The sequence below is a fragment of the Acanthochromis polyacanthus genome, chromosome 16 (genome assembly GCF_021347895.1).
Source record: "Acanthochromis polyacanthus isolate Apoly-LR-REF ecotype Palm Island chromosome 16, KAUST_Apoly_ChrSc, whole genome shotgun sequence".
Lineage (NCBI taxonomy): Eukaryota > Metazoa > Chordata > Actinopteri > Pomacentridae > Acanthochromis > Acanthochromis polyacanthus.
In genome coordinates, this window is record NC_067128.1 from 15,548,100 (window position 1) to 15,565,761 (window position 17,662).

General features: G+C 42.6%; 1 protein-coding gene across 2 annotated transcripts in view; it reads left to right on the forward strand.

Annotated features, from left to right (window-relative positions):
- hivep2a (HIVEP zinc finger 2a) overlaps nucleotides 1-17,662 on the forward strand; it is a 131,301-nt gene that overhangs the window by 106,445 nt on the left and 7,194 nt on the right. For both annotated transcript variants that reach the window (XM_022196265.2, XM_022196273.2), the window contains 9 exons: nucleotides 25-1,916; nucleotides 2,137-2,397; nucleotides 2,699-2,867; nucleotides 3,176-3,269; nucleotides 3,452-5,246; nucleotides 5,393-5,550; nucleotides 12,889-13,064; nucleotides 13,832-13,933; nucleotides 16,762-17,641. In XM_022196265.2, coding sequence (XP_022051957.2) covers nucleotides 25-1,916; nucleotides 2,137-2,397; nucleotides 2,699-2,867; nucleotides 3,176-3,269; nucleotides 3,452-5,246; nucleotides 5,393-5,550; nucleotides 12,889-13,064; nucleotides 13,832-13,933; nucleotides 16,762-17,641 — 5,527 coding nt within the window. The remainder of the gene's footprint in view (nucleotides 1-24; nucleotides 1,917-2,136; nucleotides 2,398-2,698; nucleotides 2,868-3,175; nucleotides 3,270-3,451; nucleotides 5,247-5,392; nucleotides 5,551-12,888; nucleotides 13,065-13,831; nucleotides 13,934-16,761; nucleotides 17,642-17,662) is intronic.

A 17,662-nucleotide genomic window follows, 5' to 3' on the forward strand; every position in this document is an offset into this window, starting at 1 on the left:
ACACTGCTCTTTCTTTCTCTGTAGGTGGTGCAGAACCAGCATATGCAGACTCTGCTGAAGAGCTGTCCATGGGATCTATGAAAGTGCCTATCCTTATCATTCCCAAGTCTGGGGGAGTCCCCTCCACAGGGATGGAGTGTCCACCCTTTCATGACATAAAGGGGTCACACCACATGTTGGCATCACAGGCTGGTGGGAGAGCGCATTCACTGGACGACTCTCCCACTATCAAGCAACGTTTGGCCCTGAGGCTGAATGACAAAAAAGGGCAGGACTGTGACCTCACTATGTCCCAGTCCCTTAACCTCCTCAGTCCTCACAGCAAAGGCAGCACTGACTCTGGCTACTTTTCACGCTCTGAGAGTGCAGAGCAGCAGATCAGCCCTCCAAATACTAACGTCAAGACATACGAAGAGATTATGTTTGGTCGGACTTGGTACTATCGCACCAAATCCAGATCAAGACAGTCTATCACAGTGGGCATGGCAGGAGCAGACCCCAGTAGCCTTGCTAGCTTAAAGCAACCAGGTGCTATTGTGGACATGGGGAGGAGACCAGATGATCATATCTCTTTCAGGGGAGATGTGGGAATCTCTGGAGATCCCAAGCAGTATCCAACTGGACCCTGCCAAAGCAGTACAGGACTGCTGGAGCCTCCATCAGATTCTGGGCCACTTATTAGGAGTAACTCCATGCCAACTTCTTCCCCGCCTAACCTCAGTGTTCCCCAAGGGATTCGAGGCAGCCAATCCTTCGATAACATGGTGGCATCAGATGATGTGTTCTACCCGCCAGGCCATCCCAGACTGACAAGACAGAGTGCATTTGAACATTCAGCCAATGAAGCTCATGTAGGAGACTCTGAGGGCTATGGACACATGCCTAAGAATTTAGCATCATCTCTGGGTATTAAGATTGGTGAGCGCAACCCAGGAGTCCTAGAGCATGTTGCCTACAGTCCATATGGTACTAAAGTTAGCATGTCAGAAATAGCCCCGAGAAAAAGGAGGAAAGAGGAGAGTGTAGGGGATGATGAAGACAGCCCTGGGCACTGCGATAGTAGCTGTAGTGGTTCAGTAGAAATGATAGGGGAATATGAATTTAAACAAGCTAGTCTTGATGGGTCAAGAGCCACCCCAACAGGGAAAGGCTCTCTTCATAGCGCTCACAGCCAGTCTGACAGCTTTGATACCTGTGCTAGCATGTGTTCTGAGGACATTGCACTTTTTACTGACTCTGAGGGCAGGAAGGCAGCTGGGAATGTCATATCAGTCATCCAGCACACCAACTCCCTCAGTCGTCCTAACTCCTTTGACAAGTCAGAGTCTTTTGAGCAGCCCGGATACCAGCCATCAGATAAAGTTCTATCTAATCAGTACTCTGAACAGTCCGACACAGAGCTCTTTGAAGATGCTCTGAGTCCTGAATCAGCCCTTCTTAGGGCAGAGAGCATGGAGCAGCCACTGCAAAGTGATAGCGACCTGGCCTCCCTTTCACCTTTGTCCGCTGCCGCTTCACCTGGCCAGCCTTATCACATCCCACACAAACTAGTCCGACAACCTAACATTCAAGTTCCTGAGATTAGGGTGACTCCAGAGGAGCCAGACAAACCTGAGAAAGATCCAGAAGCGCCAATGTCCAAGGAGCCAGAGAAGCAGCAGCAGCATGTTGAGGAGTTCCAGCTGCCACAGAGGAGTGACACGCTTTCCCAGATGCCATCAGAAAAGCTCCCACCCAAGAAGAAGAGGCTGCGCTTAGCAGATATGGAGCACTCATCTGGGGAGTCAAGCTTTGAGTCGACCTGCACCAGTCTTTCTCGCAGCCCCAGTCAGGAGAGTAACCTGTCCCACTCCTCTTCCCTTTCCATGTCCTTTGACAGAGATGAAGGCCTCAAGTCTGTGTCACCCACCAAACAGGTACCCTACTTTATGTTTAATTCTTTCAAGTGTCTGACCTAATACACTCAGTTTTAGTAAGATTTGTGTTGTATACGCTGCTTGCTGTGGTAGTAGCATGACAATAGTACATTTTTTAAAAGTTTTATGCTTGTGACATGACTATGCTGTCATGTAGCACCTGTATAAGTTGCCATGTTCTCAAGCAAAGTGGAAAAATGCCTTTGTATTTCTATGTCAGGACGACTCATTGGCTTCTGGTGGTGGAGCAAAGCAGTCAGAGTTCCTGACTGTGCCTGGCAGTGGTTATTCCAGCCACCACCAGCAGAGAGAGATGAGGAGATCTTCATCAGAGCAGGCGCCATGCACGCTGCCCACGGAGTTGCCTGAAATGCGCAGCAAATCGTTTGACTATGGAAGCTTGTCCCCTTCCAGACAGGGAGAGGTGTATTCCAGTGCCTCTGCAATGAAGGAACGCCGGCGCGGATACCTTGTTCGACAGGTTAAAAGATATTGGAATTTTTTGAAATAATAAGCTCTGAGTTGTCATGTAAAACGTTCTTGCTGCTGCTCCTGTTGTTGTTTTTTTATTTGAGTTACTGTAGACCCTGACTTCAGTGGTAGAGCAACAAAGGTCTAAGGCACCACTAAATACTTCTGGTGTCTGTACACGGCACCTATGTCATTCATATTTCTTTGCACTATATCAGCATTACATTATTATTACTTTTGCAGTAAGTATTGTAAGATTTACTTTCATAATGACTGCCCCCTCTTCTTACCCACTTCCATAAATTTGACAGGCTTCACTGAGTGTTTATCCAGAGGCAGTCTCCCAGGAGCCAGGGGGCTCTGAAATGTCAATCAAACAAGAGAGTTTGGAACATGGGGCATGGCCTGGTTCAGCAGGATCCCCCCACAGCAGCAGTGATGTGGCCAGCAGACCCAAGAGAGCTGGCACTAGCACTGGTGGTAAGCCTTGCATCATAGCACTTGAATTATCATGTCACATTGTGTGTTCAAGATTTTTAGATTTTGTGCAGTGTTCCAAAAGTAAGTAAAAACTCAGTTCACATCTTAGTCATTTGTAATGCTTTCCCAAAACTTTTATTTAAAGTGGAGTATCATGGTAACATTTTTTGTGCTTTTCGATTTTCAAAAAAGTAGCCAATTTAGTGGTCAGTTTATTCAGACATTTCTAGTAACAGTGTTGCAGTATATAAGACTTCTCTTACAGGGAAGAATTTTATTTCAACATCTATTATTTTGTTTATGTGTAGGTGTAGGACCGCACCAACATCAACAACATCACCAGCATATTCTCCAACAGAGCATCAGTGAGGACAGCCTGCAAGATGAACCTCTTTATAGCAGGTAAAAAGATACAGGTTTCTCTAGACAACTCTCAGAGTACTGTTAGCATTTTTATTAATTACTGCAAGTACTCTTCTAACAATTGCCTGTGCTACCTTTTCCAACTAGTTTTTCCAACTTTTAGACTTTTTTAATATTAAGATGTAGATCAAAACTGACTCTTCATCTTTTTTCCCTAATAGGTCCCAGCAACACCGTCTGCAAGCCCAGGGCTCATCATCTGACGGAGAACATCCTGGTCACGACATCATAAGCAAGGATTTAATCCAGCAGTTCCAGAGTGGTCCCCCTTATCGTGCATGGTCCCCCTCACAGCCCGGTTTATACTGGAGTCAGGAGGCTGAACAGACACCTAGGCAGCAGCAGACCCTCCAGGCCCAACAGCAACTCCAAAAACTCCACATCAGGTCACCAGGCAACCTGCCTGGCCACCTACCTCACAAACAACAACCACTCCACCACCTGCAGCAAATCCATGATCAACAGACATATGATGGAAAGTCAGAAAATCCAAACTCTCACATTTACGCTGCTTCCTTCTCATCTCGCACTTCTCCTTTGTCCCAGCAACAGCAGCAAAACTTAGGGCCACTCTCCTCTAAGGTCCCCTTACCCAATTCCACCACCCCCTCCATGCTTCTGCAGCAGATCCAACCTGTCTTTGCCACCCAGAACCTGGGATCCCAGGCGTCTTTGCCTGGTTTACTGGTTCCTGTGCGAATCCAAACCCATGTGCCATCATTTGGTAGTGTTATGTACACCAGTGTTAGCCAGCTAATAGCCTCCCATGGAAGCAGAGCACAAGGATTAGGCTCAGGAAGGCAAGGCAGTGTTGACAGCAGCAATATGTCTCCTCCAGTTGGGGTTTTAAGTGTTGGCAAGTCACCTGCAGGAATTGGAGGAGGCATGAGTGGAGCAGGTTTCAACTTATCACACTTCCTGGGACAGACTGATGGTGCATTGTTGCGCTACCCTCCCTGGAAGGGTCCAGATTCACTGCCAGAGCAACGTCTGAACACAGGGATCCCACTGTCATTAACATCAGGCACTATATCCACAACAGACGCCTCAGGATCTGGCGTTGGAGGCAGCAAGCGCATGCTTTCCCCTGCCAGCTCACTTGAACTCTTCATCGAGACTAAGCAGCAGAAAAGAGTGAAGGAGGAGAGGATGTATGGACAGATTGTCAAAGAGATGAGTGCTGTGGAGCTGAGTGGAACTGAAAGCAGCAACAAGCCTGAGAAAGGACGAATTCAGAGAGTCCGTCTAAAGAGTGAAGGTTCGATGGATGATTCTGAAAGGATGTCCTCTTCTCCTCCACTAAGTGACTTCCCGATTGCCACCAAGATTGCCATTCCGGTCCGTTCCTCTGCCCCCCACCTCTCAGATGTCCCCCGCGCTGAGAGCTTCACCCCTCCTCTCCAGATTGTCACAGACCGTTCTCCTGTTTCCGGTGGCAGGGATTCCCCAGAGGAGCTTGATGTGGACGATTCAGCTCCAGAGCCCAACTCTAGCCCAGAGTCAATGATCTCATCCAATGATGCAGAAGATACTGATAACACAAAGCAGCCTGCACCTAACAAAATCCCTGTCAGCATGCTGGTTCAGCTTGCTGCCAACCAAAGCGGAGGATTAGCCGGAGCTGTGGGTCAGACTCTGCTACTCACAGATGTGGCCGATGTCCAGCAGTTTTTACAGTTCCCTAGCCTGCGCACCATGAGCAGAGTCAGCTGGTGTTTCCTAAACTACACCAAACCAAACAGCACCCAGGCTGCTTTACGTAGCTCTGTCTACAATTCGTGGTGTGTCAGCTCATACAATCCCAATCCTCTGAACCTCAGTACCAAGGCTGCACTGGCTCTGCTGAGGTCCAAACAGAGGATAAACACTGATTCGATGTACACGACAGCAGCCATGTCACCACCCAGTTCTGGAAAACTTGTGTCTTCTGTGGCCTGGAAGCTGAGGTTTGATCAGGTATGTCCTGTAATGATGTGAAATATGCAAAATAATTTAATTGTTAGAATGGATGGAAATTTAGTGAAATACAAGCACAGAAAGTGTGAAAAGATGTATCCTACCCTTTCTTTCGTGCTACTCATTTCTTTCTTCTCTCTTTGCAGTTGAAACCAGAGCTGATGCCAGTTGATGTCAGTAATTTCGGGAGGAAGATGAAGGGAGTGGTGTCATGGGACCGCTCGAAGGAGGAGCAGGTAGAGAAGGAGGTCTCAGCCAAACAGCCCGCCACAGAACCAACCCGCGTCAAGATCTTCGAAGGCGGGTATGTCCAAAAAACATATGTCTTTTAGTAACTACAGCCTCATAAAGTTAGAGAATATTTATCCCAAGTGATGTCAAAAGTTTTCTGGTGACTGAATTGACAAAAGAACTGTTTTCTAGTAGTTTTTGACCTCTCTGAAATCAGAAAGATAGATATAACATTTAGACACTGAGGTGAAACTACTGGCCAATTTGAAGGGGCTGAAGAAGGATTTCATATCCCTTGTCATTAAAATAATTAAATTGTATTTTCTTTGTTGACCTGCCATCACCATGTACATGGATATGTGCATTGGTTGATAATGAGGGAACAGGGAGGTTCTCCAATTGGGCCTTTCCAGCTCTTTTGTGACGGAAAATTGCATTTAGTGGTCCAGTCCCTCTAAGGCAGACCATTCTCTTCCACTGACATGATGCTGTATAGAAAAGTCTGGCAACACTTCAGTATCATTCTGCCATAGGATTGGTTATGTATTGCGTATCTTTATTACAAACATTCATAGACAGTGTTTTTTGGGGTATTTATTAGCTAGACTTTGACAGTGATTGAAATCTGGGATTTTGAGCCTAATAGTGGAAGAGAGAAAGCTACAGACCTGACTGTAAACCTTAAAGGAACATTTCAGAGTCATGAATCATCTTAACAAACAAACCAATGTCTGAGCAACATAACAAGCACAGTATTGCAAGATGTTTTGTTCTGTCTTTTGTTTTAACATCCATCGTAGTAACATTTGTATCCAGTTACTGGGTTACAAGGCATATTAAGATTTTAACTCCTTAACAAGAGGAAAAAGACAACTGTAAAACTGGGATAAGAAGAATGTAGCAGACAGTGAGACATATAAAATCAGAAAATAACAAATAAATCTAAATAAAACTTTAGAACTTATGAAGTAAAACAATGCCTTGATAAAATAGGCTTTAGGATGTGTCTGCAAGTTTCAGATTATCAGGTGATGTGCTGAAGCCTCATCACCTTTTTGTTTAAACCAAGACTTGGAAACAGTAAAAGGAACCCAGGTTAGGTCTGAAGCTAAATAAGAGTCTCAGTTATCTACACTCCCCTCACATGAATGAGATAACTGGAGTCTCAGACTGAAAATACTGAACTGTTGTTACCTTTTGTCTTTTTCTTAATCCTACCAGCTGAATATTCAATAAAGGTGAACACTGATGGCTTTTGTGTGAACTGTAAGGACATCTGCTTCATCATGATTAGTCAGAAAAATCTGCTTAGGTACAAAAAAAGAAGACTTATCCTTTTACAGCCTATTCTTTGGGCTTAATTTGTGCCTGTGAGGGTCAGGCCAGTAGCCTGAGCCTGGTAAACCCATCACAGGCTAAAGACTTGAGCTGCATTGCTGTAATTGGACGTCAACTTCTATAATTCTTGCTCTCACTTTTATAGACTGATGTGAAGTGGGATCTGTCCCTCATTAGTTGTATTTTAAAGGCCTTTTCACACTCTTTTTCTAACATCAGCAACTGTAATATTTATTTGTTTTGTTAGTTGCGTAGCATAGGTCTTTTTTACAATCCCATTAGATTTTTTCATTTCATGTATATGCTTCATTTTACTTTTTACATTTAAAAGTATTCATTTTATTATTCCATATAGTTCATTATTGTGTAATAGATTAAATTGATTTATTGTCATTTTAATGCACACCCTACTGATCCTGAACATCACGTCTTTAGCAAGCTTTGGTTACATTCTGATGGACAGTTCTAACAACAGTTTTAGCAGTTTCTTATTGTACACACATTTTCTGTATACAGTGCTGAGAGAGCACAGAACATTTTGTAAATGTCCAACTGTCACTTTTAAAATGTTTTTTATGCCTGCATGAGATGACCTTATTTGGAGCATTTCACTTCTAGCTCTGTGAGCATGAATCAGCTGATGAGTGACAGAAAGAAGAGAGAAGCAAAACACTCTGGCAGAAACAATAACTTATTGTATTCAAAGTGCAAGGCTTACGAACTGGGCAAAAAGTCACAGGTTCACCTCAGCACTACTAAAGCACCATATCCCCTAACAGGGCTCTGCATTATTAATGCCATGTCAAAATCTAGTTTTCAGACTTTTATTGTTTGTTTCTGTTGCTGTCATACAGATTGTTTCCCCAAAGAAAGCTCAGTTTAATCAAATCACAATTCAGTCTGACATCAAAATGTGCAAAAGCTTCATCGTTCCAGTTTGTAAGAATGTATTAGTTATGTATTAAAAGATGTCAAATCATGAGAATCGTATGTATTTTCTAGCCTAGACTTTTCTATTGGCCTGCCTCTACATCATGTGATGTGCAAGTGTCTTTAACTTTGCGCATTTAAAGAACAACTAAGTCCATATAAGGAGGCTTGAGGGCTGAAAGAGGCTTTAACCCAGGACACTTAGGTTTGAGTCCAGTATGGAACCATTGTCCATATTGTTTAAACGCTGTTTTTTTCTTTTTCAGGCATTTTTAGTGTTTTAAGTTGCTGTTTTGAAGTCACTGTTTTTAATCACTATTTCCAGTCACTCTTTTGCTTTTGTTTATGCTACAAACCCTCTCAGTTAAATTGAAGTACTAAAACGACTTGGTTATGTTTAGGAAAAGATTATAGTTTGGGTTAGAAGTCACGCAGGAGAAAAGGCTTTTTAGTCACTGTGTACTTTCATTTTCAGTTGCCGTCTCTACTGTTTTCAGTAGCTGTTAGCTTTTGTTTATGCGACAAAACTACTTGGTTAAGTTTAGGAAAAGATCATGATTTGGCTTAAAATACACCCATTGAAATGCTAAACACAAAGCTCCGGTTGTCCACAAAGTTCTGGCCCAACAATGGCTCCTTTTTTCTAAAAGAAATAGTATGCTTTCCGCTGTTGACCAATGTGAATATTATATTTTTGTGAGAATGGGCTGCAAATCAATGCTAAATAACACACATTAGGTAGGGTTTTGTACAGCAGGTGTGGTTGCAGAAAGCAGTGGATTATGCTCATGTCCCCAAGTTGAAAAGAATGTAAAAAAAATAAAAATGCTCAGATCAGCCCATATATATAGCGTATACACCTGCTTGTAATTAGACAACAATTCACGTTTGAAAAGTTTGGCCTCTTTTGTTAAACAAAGAGAGATTTTTAGTCTGTTATAGTCTCAAAGTTATTGAAAATAATTACCTGATTTCCAGTTCTACTCTTAGATATCTGTGAGTGTGGAAAGATCATTTTCCAGCAGAATAGGAAGCGATAGTTTTTTATCGTCACATGGGAACACTGAGTTTTGATATGGATTTTTTTTAGAAAATGAAAGATTTTGTTTTTCAGCAATGAAGCCAATAAGAACCTTTATTATTAATCATGTTGCCAGTAAAGTCACATAAAGCTCATTTCCCACATAGAAAGCGCCGGGATTTGTATTAAAGTGTACATTCAATGGACAAATAAAGCCTATATGAGGGAGTTTAAGCTAGAAACCCCTGTAGAGAGAGACATTCCTCCAGTATCATAATGTTTTATAGTCTACGGTAGAGCCAGTAAGGCCAAGGTTACTGAATGGAACAGATGGTGCTGAGACACACAATAACATGCAAATATATCCTCACACACATACACACACTTACAGGGAGTTATTAAATGCAGCAGACAGTGAAGTAATTCTCTCTTGTCCCCAAAGGACACTTTAGGAGCAATAAGTGGATAAAAGCATACAAGCTGGGTATACAGGAGGAGACACACACATACACCTACATGACCAGTACGCATACAAGTCGTGAGTAAACAGACGAATAAAACTCCCCACACTAAATCCTGTAAAAAAATGAATAAATCTATGAATCCAGAAAGTGCAAGTTTTGGCCAAAAAAAACCCAAAACAAATTTATTACTGGCTTTAGGTCCCCCTGTCACTTGAAAGTTTCAGTGGTTTTGAAAGCGAATCTCCTTTATGATCTTACCGTGTGCTGTGAATAAAATAGAATAAAACGAAATAATCGTCATAATTCATTTTCATAACTGGCCGCAGCTGTGTAAACGTCTCGACCCAGACAAGCGTTCAGAGGTATTTCCCAGTCCGCCGTGCAGTTGAAAGACATATTCCCCCTCACCGATGCAGACGGATTGTTTGATGTACCTGATATTTGACCTCCTTTAACACGAGGCCCTGAGCTACTCATTACCGTCTCCTCCAGCCGCTGCAGACAGGACAGGAAGCTTCACAGTTCAGCCGCCGTTTTCACTGCTTCTCCGCAAAGACAAAAAAAAATGTTTTCTTTCTCTTTGGCACATAAAAAATAACCTAAATGTGATGCTTCTGTGGTGGAGCAAAGACAGACAAAATTTACCAGCATTTGACTGGTGGTTGGTGGTAATTTCCCTCCATGACAGACAGACTCTTGCAGACATGCACTGATCCTGCTGCCAAGTGTCCGCTGTTTCACTCAAAGCCTCATGTGGGATAGAAAATCACGTCTAACAGTGATGTGTGTTGTTTTTTTTTAAATCTTGTAAAAGAATAAGTGGGACTGCTTGGAGGACTGCGGTTATCTTTTTTTTTTTTTTTTTTTTTTTTTTTTTTAGAAAAGAAGGAGCAGCATGAGGAGGATGAACACCAAAGTCAGAGGTGGAATGCTGCATTGTTTCCTATTTTAGCTTGAAACAAAAAAAGATTGCACATCTCACTGGGGTATGATCGGGTCAGCTAAATGTGTTTTTTTTCCCCTTCTTTGAATCGAGTACTTTTCTAATCCAGTAAATTCACAGATAAAGTGAAGAAAAGAACAACTAATTAGAATTTTCATGTTTTTACATGTGATTTCTACTTTCCTGATATCAAAATACATTCTGTGAATCATCTTGAGACTCTAATGATACATGACCATGGCCAAACTTACCCGATTGCAGGTTACCACAGTCATATCATTATCTGTGAATGTAACAGCTAATACATAACATATAAAAACTGAAGTGTAGAAATGCCAAAGTCTTATGGCTAATGGTTTTTTTCTGGATCCAGATGCAGCACACAGACTCGACTGCACAGTTTAGCAGTTTTTGTAATGGAGACGGAAACCTGGGGTTTGAATCTGGAGGTGAAGAGGATGTGTCTGCTGAGTGGCTGGCAAAGCAATCTTCCAGTGTGTGGTACTTGATGGCTGGTTGTTCTGAGTGTGGCCTGTGGCTTGCTGGATGGGCTGACTGACCATTTTGAGACAGAGGAGAGGAACGTGGCATCAAGTCCGGTGGTTTGCAGGCTTTAGCTTGATAGTGGGAGTGAGCTGGTGAGGGGACGACCAGAGGAGACTGGAAGCTGAGTCACTAGGACGTTTCAGGTTAGACTGGGAGCAAAACATCCATTCAGCTTTCTATTTTCTTAGACTTACTTGTTGTGGTGGCAGCACGCTAAGTAGGTTATACTAGATGTCCCACTTCTCAGCCACACTTTCCAGCTCTTCCTGGGGAAGCCCAAGGCCTTCCCAGGCCAGATGAGATATATAATCCCTCTGGGGTCTCCTCTCAGTTTCACCTGTCCAGAAAAGCTCCAAAGCACAGTCCCCTGGAGGCATCCTAATCAATGTCTGAACCACCTCCGTTGGCTATTTCGGAGCACAGGAGCGACTATACTCTTAAGTTTCCTCTGGATGATCGAGCTCCTCACCTCCTCTTAAGCTGTGAAACCTTTCTAAACACACAGAGGGCAAACAAGAGACAAAGGGCGGAGAGAGAAAACCGTAGAAACACAAGGGATAGGAAGCAGAAACAATGGTACTTTGACACAAAATCATCTAATTCTATCAAGTTTATCTGAAAAAAACCAACATAGCTCATATACTCTATTTTTTTTTATCAGAGTTGTATCACCCTAAGACCTTCAATAACAGTCAGGTTTTATTTGTGGCTCCTTTTCAGATGTGCCAAACTTCACTGTGCCGATTTATATTTTTGCAATCAAATAATTAAATAAACACTCGCACAATTAAGTGTTTTTTTTACTTAAGAAGTGCTTTACACTCTTTCCCATCTAGTCCAACCTGCAACTATGATATATCTGATCTTAGATGCATCAAATATAACATCAGTCTTTGGTGAAATAGTGAAGCTCAGCACATTTTTGGACCCACAAGCACCACTGCAGAACATTTTGTTTATCACCTGCTGGCACAGTCTGGCAGACTTGTTCCTGACTGATGTCCCTGTCTTGTTTTTAATCAACATTTTGTTGCTGAAGTTGCTCAGGCCATGGGAAGCAGTTACATGTTGTGGTCGCACTATGCGTGTTGCATCCATATTGATGTCACGCTCTCTGGACCCTCTCAGGATTTTCTCTCTCTGATGCTCACAGCTGCGTTTGATCTGAGAAAACCTGATTTCAGCCCTATTTAAGCAGAACCTCTGTGTCAGCAAGCGCCTGTGTCCTCGAGCGTGACAGTGAATCTCTACAAGCTGCAGGCCTGCAGACCTTGACCTCTGGCCTCTCTGTGGAGGACAGGGAGCCAAAGAGAGTTTCTATGACAACCAATGAAGTATCCTACAGAGAAACTAGCAGCATATATATATGCTTGTGTTTTTTTATATATATTTTCTGTTAAAGTTTTATTACCAGCATTTACAAAGGAACTTGCTTTATATCTCAATCTGTGTGTTTATTATGTATAAATTAACTACCTGCCCCTCAGGGAAAAAATAAAGTGTGGTCAGTTGAATCCAAGCCGGCTGTAAAGTAGTTGCTGAACAGTGTTAGACAGCAGATAAACAGTATTCATCTTTATTAAAAAGGGAATAATGAAGACAGAACAACTGTGACATGATTAAGTCATACCTCATTTGCTGGGTAACTGGCATAAATGCTTTTGTTAGTGACAGTCTTTAAAAAGGACATTTTTCTTACAGCTTTTTGAGTTATCCTGAAATTTTTGAGCTTTTCTGGTCAAAGACAAATTAAACTATATAAATAATTGTTCTGATTTGTTCATATCAGGCAGGAATGCTTGTGGGAAAACATCTAAGTGTATTTATTCTGACATATAATGCAATTAAGATCAGATTTATGGCATATTTTTTTTAAAAATTCAAGCTTCAATTCAGTATTCCCTGTGTAATAGATGGAGGATGGCATGAATGTATTAAACCACTGACATGAAAGTTTAACTCTGGCAAAGCAAACCATATATAAACATAGAAAATGTTCCCTAACTTTCTGCTATTTACTGCTTGCACTATTTCACATCATGGTTTGATTTGAACTCAGGTAATTGTTCAGACATGTTGATTTAGAACAAATGTGTTCCTGTATTACAGAAGTAAAGAAGCAAATATAAAACACCACAACACCACGCTGTTTCTTTTTCTGTCTGCCAGGTATAAATCCAATGAGGACTATGTTTACGTTCGTGGTCGCGGTCGAGGGAAATACATCTGCGAGGAGTGCGGCATCCGCTGCAAGAAACCCAGCATGCTGAAGAAACACATCCGAACACACACCGACGTCCGACCATACGTCTGCAAGTTCTGCAACTTTGCATTCAAAACAAAAGGTAGGTTCATTTATTTTCTTATTTTACTTATTTATCTGTGTCTGAGTCCAAAGAACACACAGACTTTCCAAGGCCTTTAGTTCAATACCAATTATCTCATGAATTAGCTCCTTGACAAGGAAAAAGCTTCTCAATAATAATTTCAACCAACACAATCCACTGAGACATACGGAACAGATGCATAATCACATTTTTCCAGGTGTTAGCAGCCTTTTGAAGCAGATTCTCAGCATTGGAGCTTTTCTTCACTAGACTGAAGAATGAAATCCTAAAACGTAGAACTAAGCAGCTAAATGAATGAATAAAACATGCAGACAGGCTGTTTTCTGCAGCTGTGGTCAGACAGGAACCTCCTTCATATCAGAGGCTAAAGATGCTGACGAGCTGATATCTGATCCTTAATAAAAAGCCATTATCTGCCTGATAGATTTGCAAACCTGTGTGCAAAGTATGTGTATCTGACTCTGCATTCAGCCAAGTGAAGCAGAGTTCAGACCAGGTTGAGCAATTTTGTCATTAAATTACATTATGTATAAATTATATATAATTTGTAAATTGTAATTTTGTGGTCTCGCTCTTTCTTCCACTGCTTCTATTTCCATTTCAGCCTCTTTCTGTTACACTCTCGTGTTGATGCAGCCAAACAAGCTCTAGTTTCCAGTAAGACTAGTCGAAGGGTCATTAAATGATGTTTGTGTGTGTGTCTGTGTGTGTGTTTGTGTGTGTGTGTGTGTGTGTGTGTGTGTGTGTGTGTGTGTATCTTACAGGAAACCTGACGAAGCACATGAAGTCTAAGGCTCATATGAAAAAGTGTCTGGATCTGGGAGTCTCCATGTCTTCGGTTGAGGACACAGAGGCAGATGAAGGAGGTAGGAAAAGCACACGAGTGCCCACACACACACACACACACACACACACACACACACACACACACACACACACACACACACACACACTCCAGGAGCTGCAGTGACATCCTGATCTTATTGAGTGCTGCCTGCAGTGTCTTTGGCTCGGTGCGGGCGTACAGGGACAATTAGTGTAATGGAAAGCAGAGCTCATCCTGACAGCCAGGACTCATGTTGAACAACCACACTTGACGCACAAGCTACCTTTAAAAAACAAGAGGAGGACAAAAAAGATCTGTTCACCATTTGGTGTCTCTCATTACATTAAAACAGTCCCGTGAAAATCTCCCGAAGCGATTTTATTTTCCCGTCACTTACTCTGAAACAGCTACAAATGTATTAGCCGATGATCACGTTTGACAGGGTTCATGAGTTTAAGCCAAGCAATCTGCCATCCCATTAATCAGCTGATATGGAAATAATCTGAAAATTATTACTGGGGAAGATGTTGTAGGCTGAGAGGGATGAACGTGATTTCCCATGAAATATTCACAAATAATAAATTCTTGTCAGCTGCCTCTCGAGGCTGTGACAGTTTCTGAACAGATGAGCTGGATTCAGTGTCTCGTTAATCTTCTGATGCCTTGATAATGAAGATGGAAATTAGAGGGATTATTTTTTATATTCTTTAGAGTTTTTGCCAGGCACAACAACTGAGTTTTTAGTTGTTTGCTGTTGCTACATCTCTTATTATTATCATCAAATCCCATGAAAACCAAAACTAACAATAAACGAATCCGACTAACAAGTCTTATCGCTGTACCCAAAGCCTCATAAATGTTATCCCTCTGTGCCACAGAGCTCCTCTGTTGTCCAAAAACTAATAAAAACACGAGTTAGCCTCTGAATGACATGATCCTTCATGGACATGCCCACACACACTGTAATATAATTTCCAATACACCATTCTGATGATACAAAAACTCACTGGAAACTCACCAAATGCTGATCAAATGCACTATTTACTCATGTATATTAAATTGCAGCTACTTTTGGAAATTACTTTTTCAGATAAAACTGTCTTTGTGAGCAAAAAAAATATGAGTAGACGATACTGTTGGTTTTGGTCTTTATGTTGAATTTGTTCACCATAAAACAATGTAACATAACAATTACTGTCAGATTGTAAGTAATTGGATGAAATGTGGGGCAGCTGTTGACTGTAATGAAACTTCTTGCGAATTTTGTAATTAATTATTAGCAAATTAAGACGCTTCATTATTTTCTAGTCAGTTAAATTTAGAATTTTTTGACTTCATAGCCTCTAAAGTCCTACAGCTGCAACAAACATTTGTCTGGTCATGCAGTTAGACACCGTTGGTCATAAAGCAAAATATTATATTTATTATTCAGTATGTAATGATTTTCACTTCTCCACACTGTTACTTATGAATTTATGGTTATTGTTCTGTAGCTGCATCTCAGTCATTTTAAGAACATATTACGTATAATCTCACAGATCTGAGCAAATCAAAATGAAGATCTGCGTCCAATTTGCTGGTCGTCATCTGTGATTTTTCTTTTGTTCATTTATTTCATTTTTCTGGCAGGAATGGTCCACCATAATGTGTTTTTACTGTGAAGCAGCTAATGTTTTCTCCGTGATCTGTGAGACTTTGAATAAACACCTCTGTTGTCTAATTAACAGCATCTTCTAAATGCCCAACACATAATGTAACATGCTCCAGGGCCCCTGAGAAACAGCAAGTAAAAAGGTTGGAACCACTTAAGCAGGTGTTTCAGGATAGAAATCCCGGCTGGTTTGTATCAGATCACTGCTGTCAGTCATTACCGTCAGATTTTACCAGTATGGGACTGGTGGCTGGTGGTAATTTCCCACCATGTAGACCGCCAAATTAAATTTTACTTCAGTTGACCCCTGGTGTGTGTTTTGGCCTGGAATTTAATTGGGACACAATCCCACACATGCACAGGTTTTTTTTTTGGGAAAGCGAGAGCTACAGAAATTTAGTCAGTGAGTCACTGAAACGTCAACATTGGTGGTTTGTGAAAAACTGTTGTATATAAGAGCCTAACTGGAAAAGCTGTGCAGTGTTAGTGGATCTGATTTCCGCTCGAAGCGGCTGCCTAAATACAGTTTATTAACTCCAAGCTGCTGTTGCTTCTCTGCGTTTGGAGGTGAACCAAATAAAATTAATCAGAACAGGTCCGGTACAATGTGCATCTCTGTCAACTCTGACACTTTGAAAAGTGTCAAGAAACAAACCAACTTTTAAATTCCCAGAACTCACTACGTTTTCAGTGTTATTCCATTATTGGCCAATCAGCAACCACTTTTTATAATAAATTCAGATTCAAAGTGTTGGTTACCTGCCAACAGTAGCTTTGCAGCTACTGCACAATCAGACCTTTCCAACATTTGGCTGGAGTCCAGCAGAAAAACCGACGTGTCGAGGGTTTTGTCTCAAATAACTGAGTTTTATTGTGTTTTAAGTTTTATTGGTTTGAGCTGGTGGGAATGAGGTTTCAGTGGTCTGAACTCTCTCTGTGACCACATATTAATACAAACCATTTTCTCTCGCCACTCATCTTTCTGCTCTTTGTTCATTTGTCATTTGCTTCCTTTATTTTTGCTTCTTCTGTCTCCTCTCATTTTGTCTTCTTCTCCTGTCTTCATTGCTCCTTCTTTCTCATTTTACCTCTCCCACTCCCACCTCCTCTACTTTCTTCTTTTCTTTCTTTTCTTACTCCTTTAATGCCTTATTTTTTCATCTACTTTCACTTCTTCCTTTTCCTTCTCTTCATTCCTTTCCTGTTTTCTTTATAAGATGTCGGAGAGGAAGGTCAGAGATCCTCTGAGAAGACTTCCAGAGGTGCCATGGCGGAGCACCAGTTCTCAGACGCTGATGATTCTGAGGGTGGTGAGGAAGATGGCGATGAGGTGGATGATGAAGACGATGAAGAGGATGACTACGACGGAGACTCCACCCCCAAGACTCGTTCGCGCTCCACCAGCCCTCAGCCCTACGGCCTGCCCTCCATGTCCATCACAGCCGTGGCCTCTTCCCACCCTGCGCCTCACCTTTCCCATCACTCTGACCTCCTGGGAAACAGCAACAAGCCGCCTCTGTTTGGCTACTTCACCACTGTGCCCAGCATCCAGATCACACCACAGGCTCCGCCCAGCGACCCAGCCGCCAGGGATCGCACTCAGACCGACTATCAGCGAGGACAGCAGCGACCGCTGGCTAACAGGTTGCTGGTTCCACCCTCCTCCTCCTCCTCCATGGATGAAGACCTCCCAGTCCCCTCCCCAGACCTCTCCTCCCCCTCCTCCCGCCTGTCCTCACCCGGGTTGGACCACTCCGGGTGTCCATCTCCCATCTCCCCGTCCTCCTCGCCCTCATCCCGCCGTTATCTCTCCCCACGTCGGGACCTCTCGCCTCGTGCTGGACACCTCTCACCCCGGCGGGACATCTCTCCGCTACGTCACATCTCCCCTAAAAGGGACCTCGGAGCAGCAGGGGGATACCGGCGAGACCTTTCGCCTAGAAGGGGACACCTCTTTCTGCTCTCTCCTCTCTCTCGGCCCACGTCTCCGGCAGGGAGAGACTTCAAGCGTGACCTTTCCCCAAGAGGCCGCCACAGGGGGATGATCCGGCCGGTGTCTCCTCGCAGAGGACTCCACCAACACCTCCACCACCAAAGGTGAGCTTGAAGAACAAACAA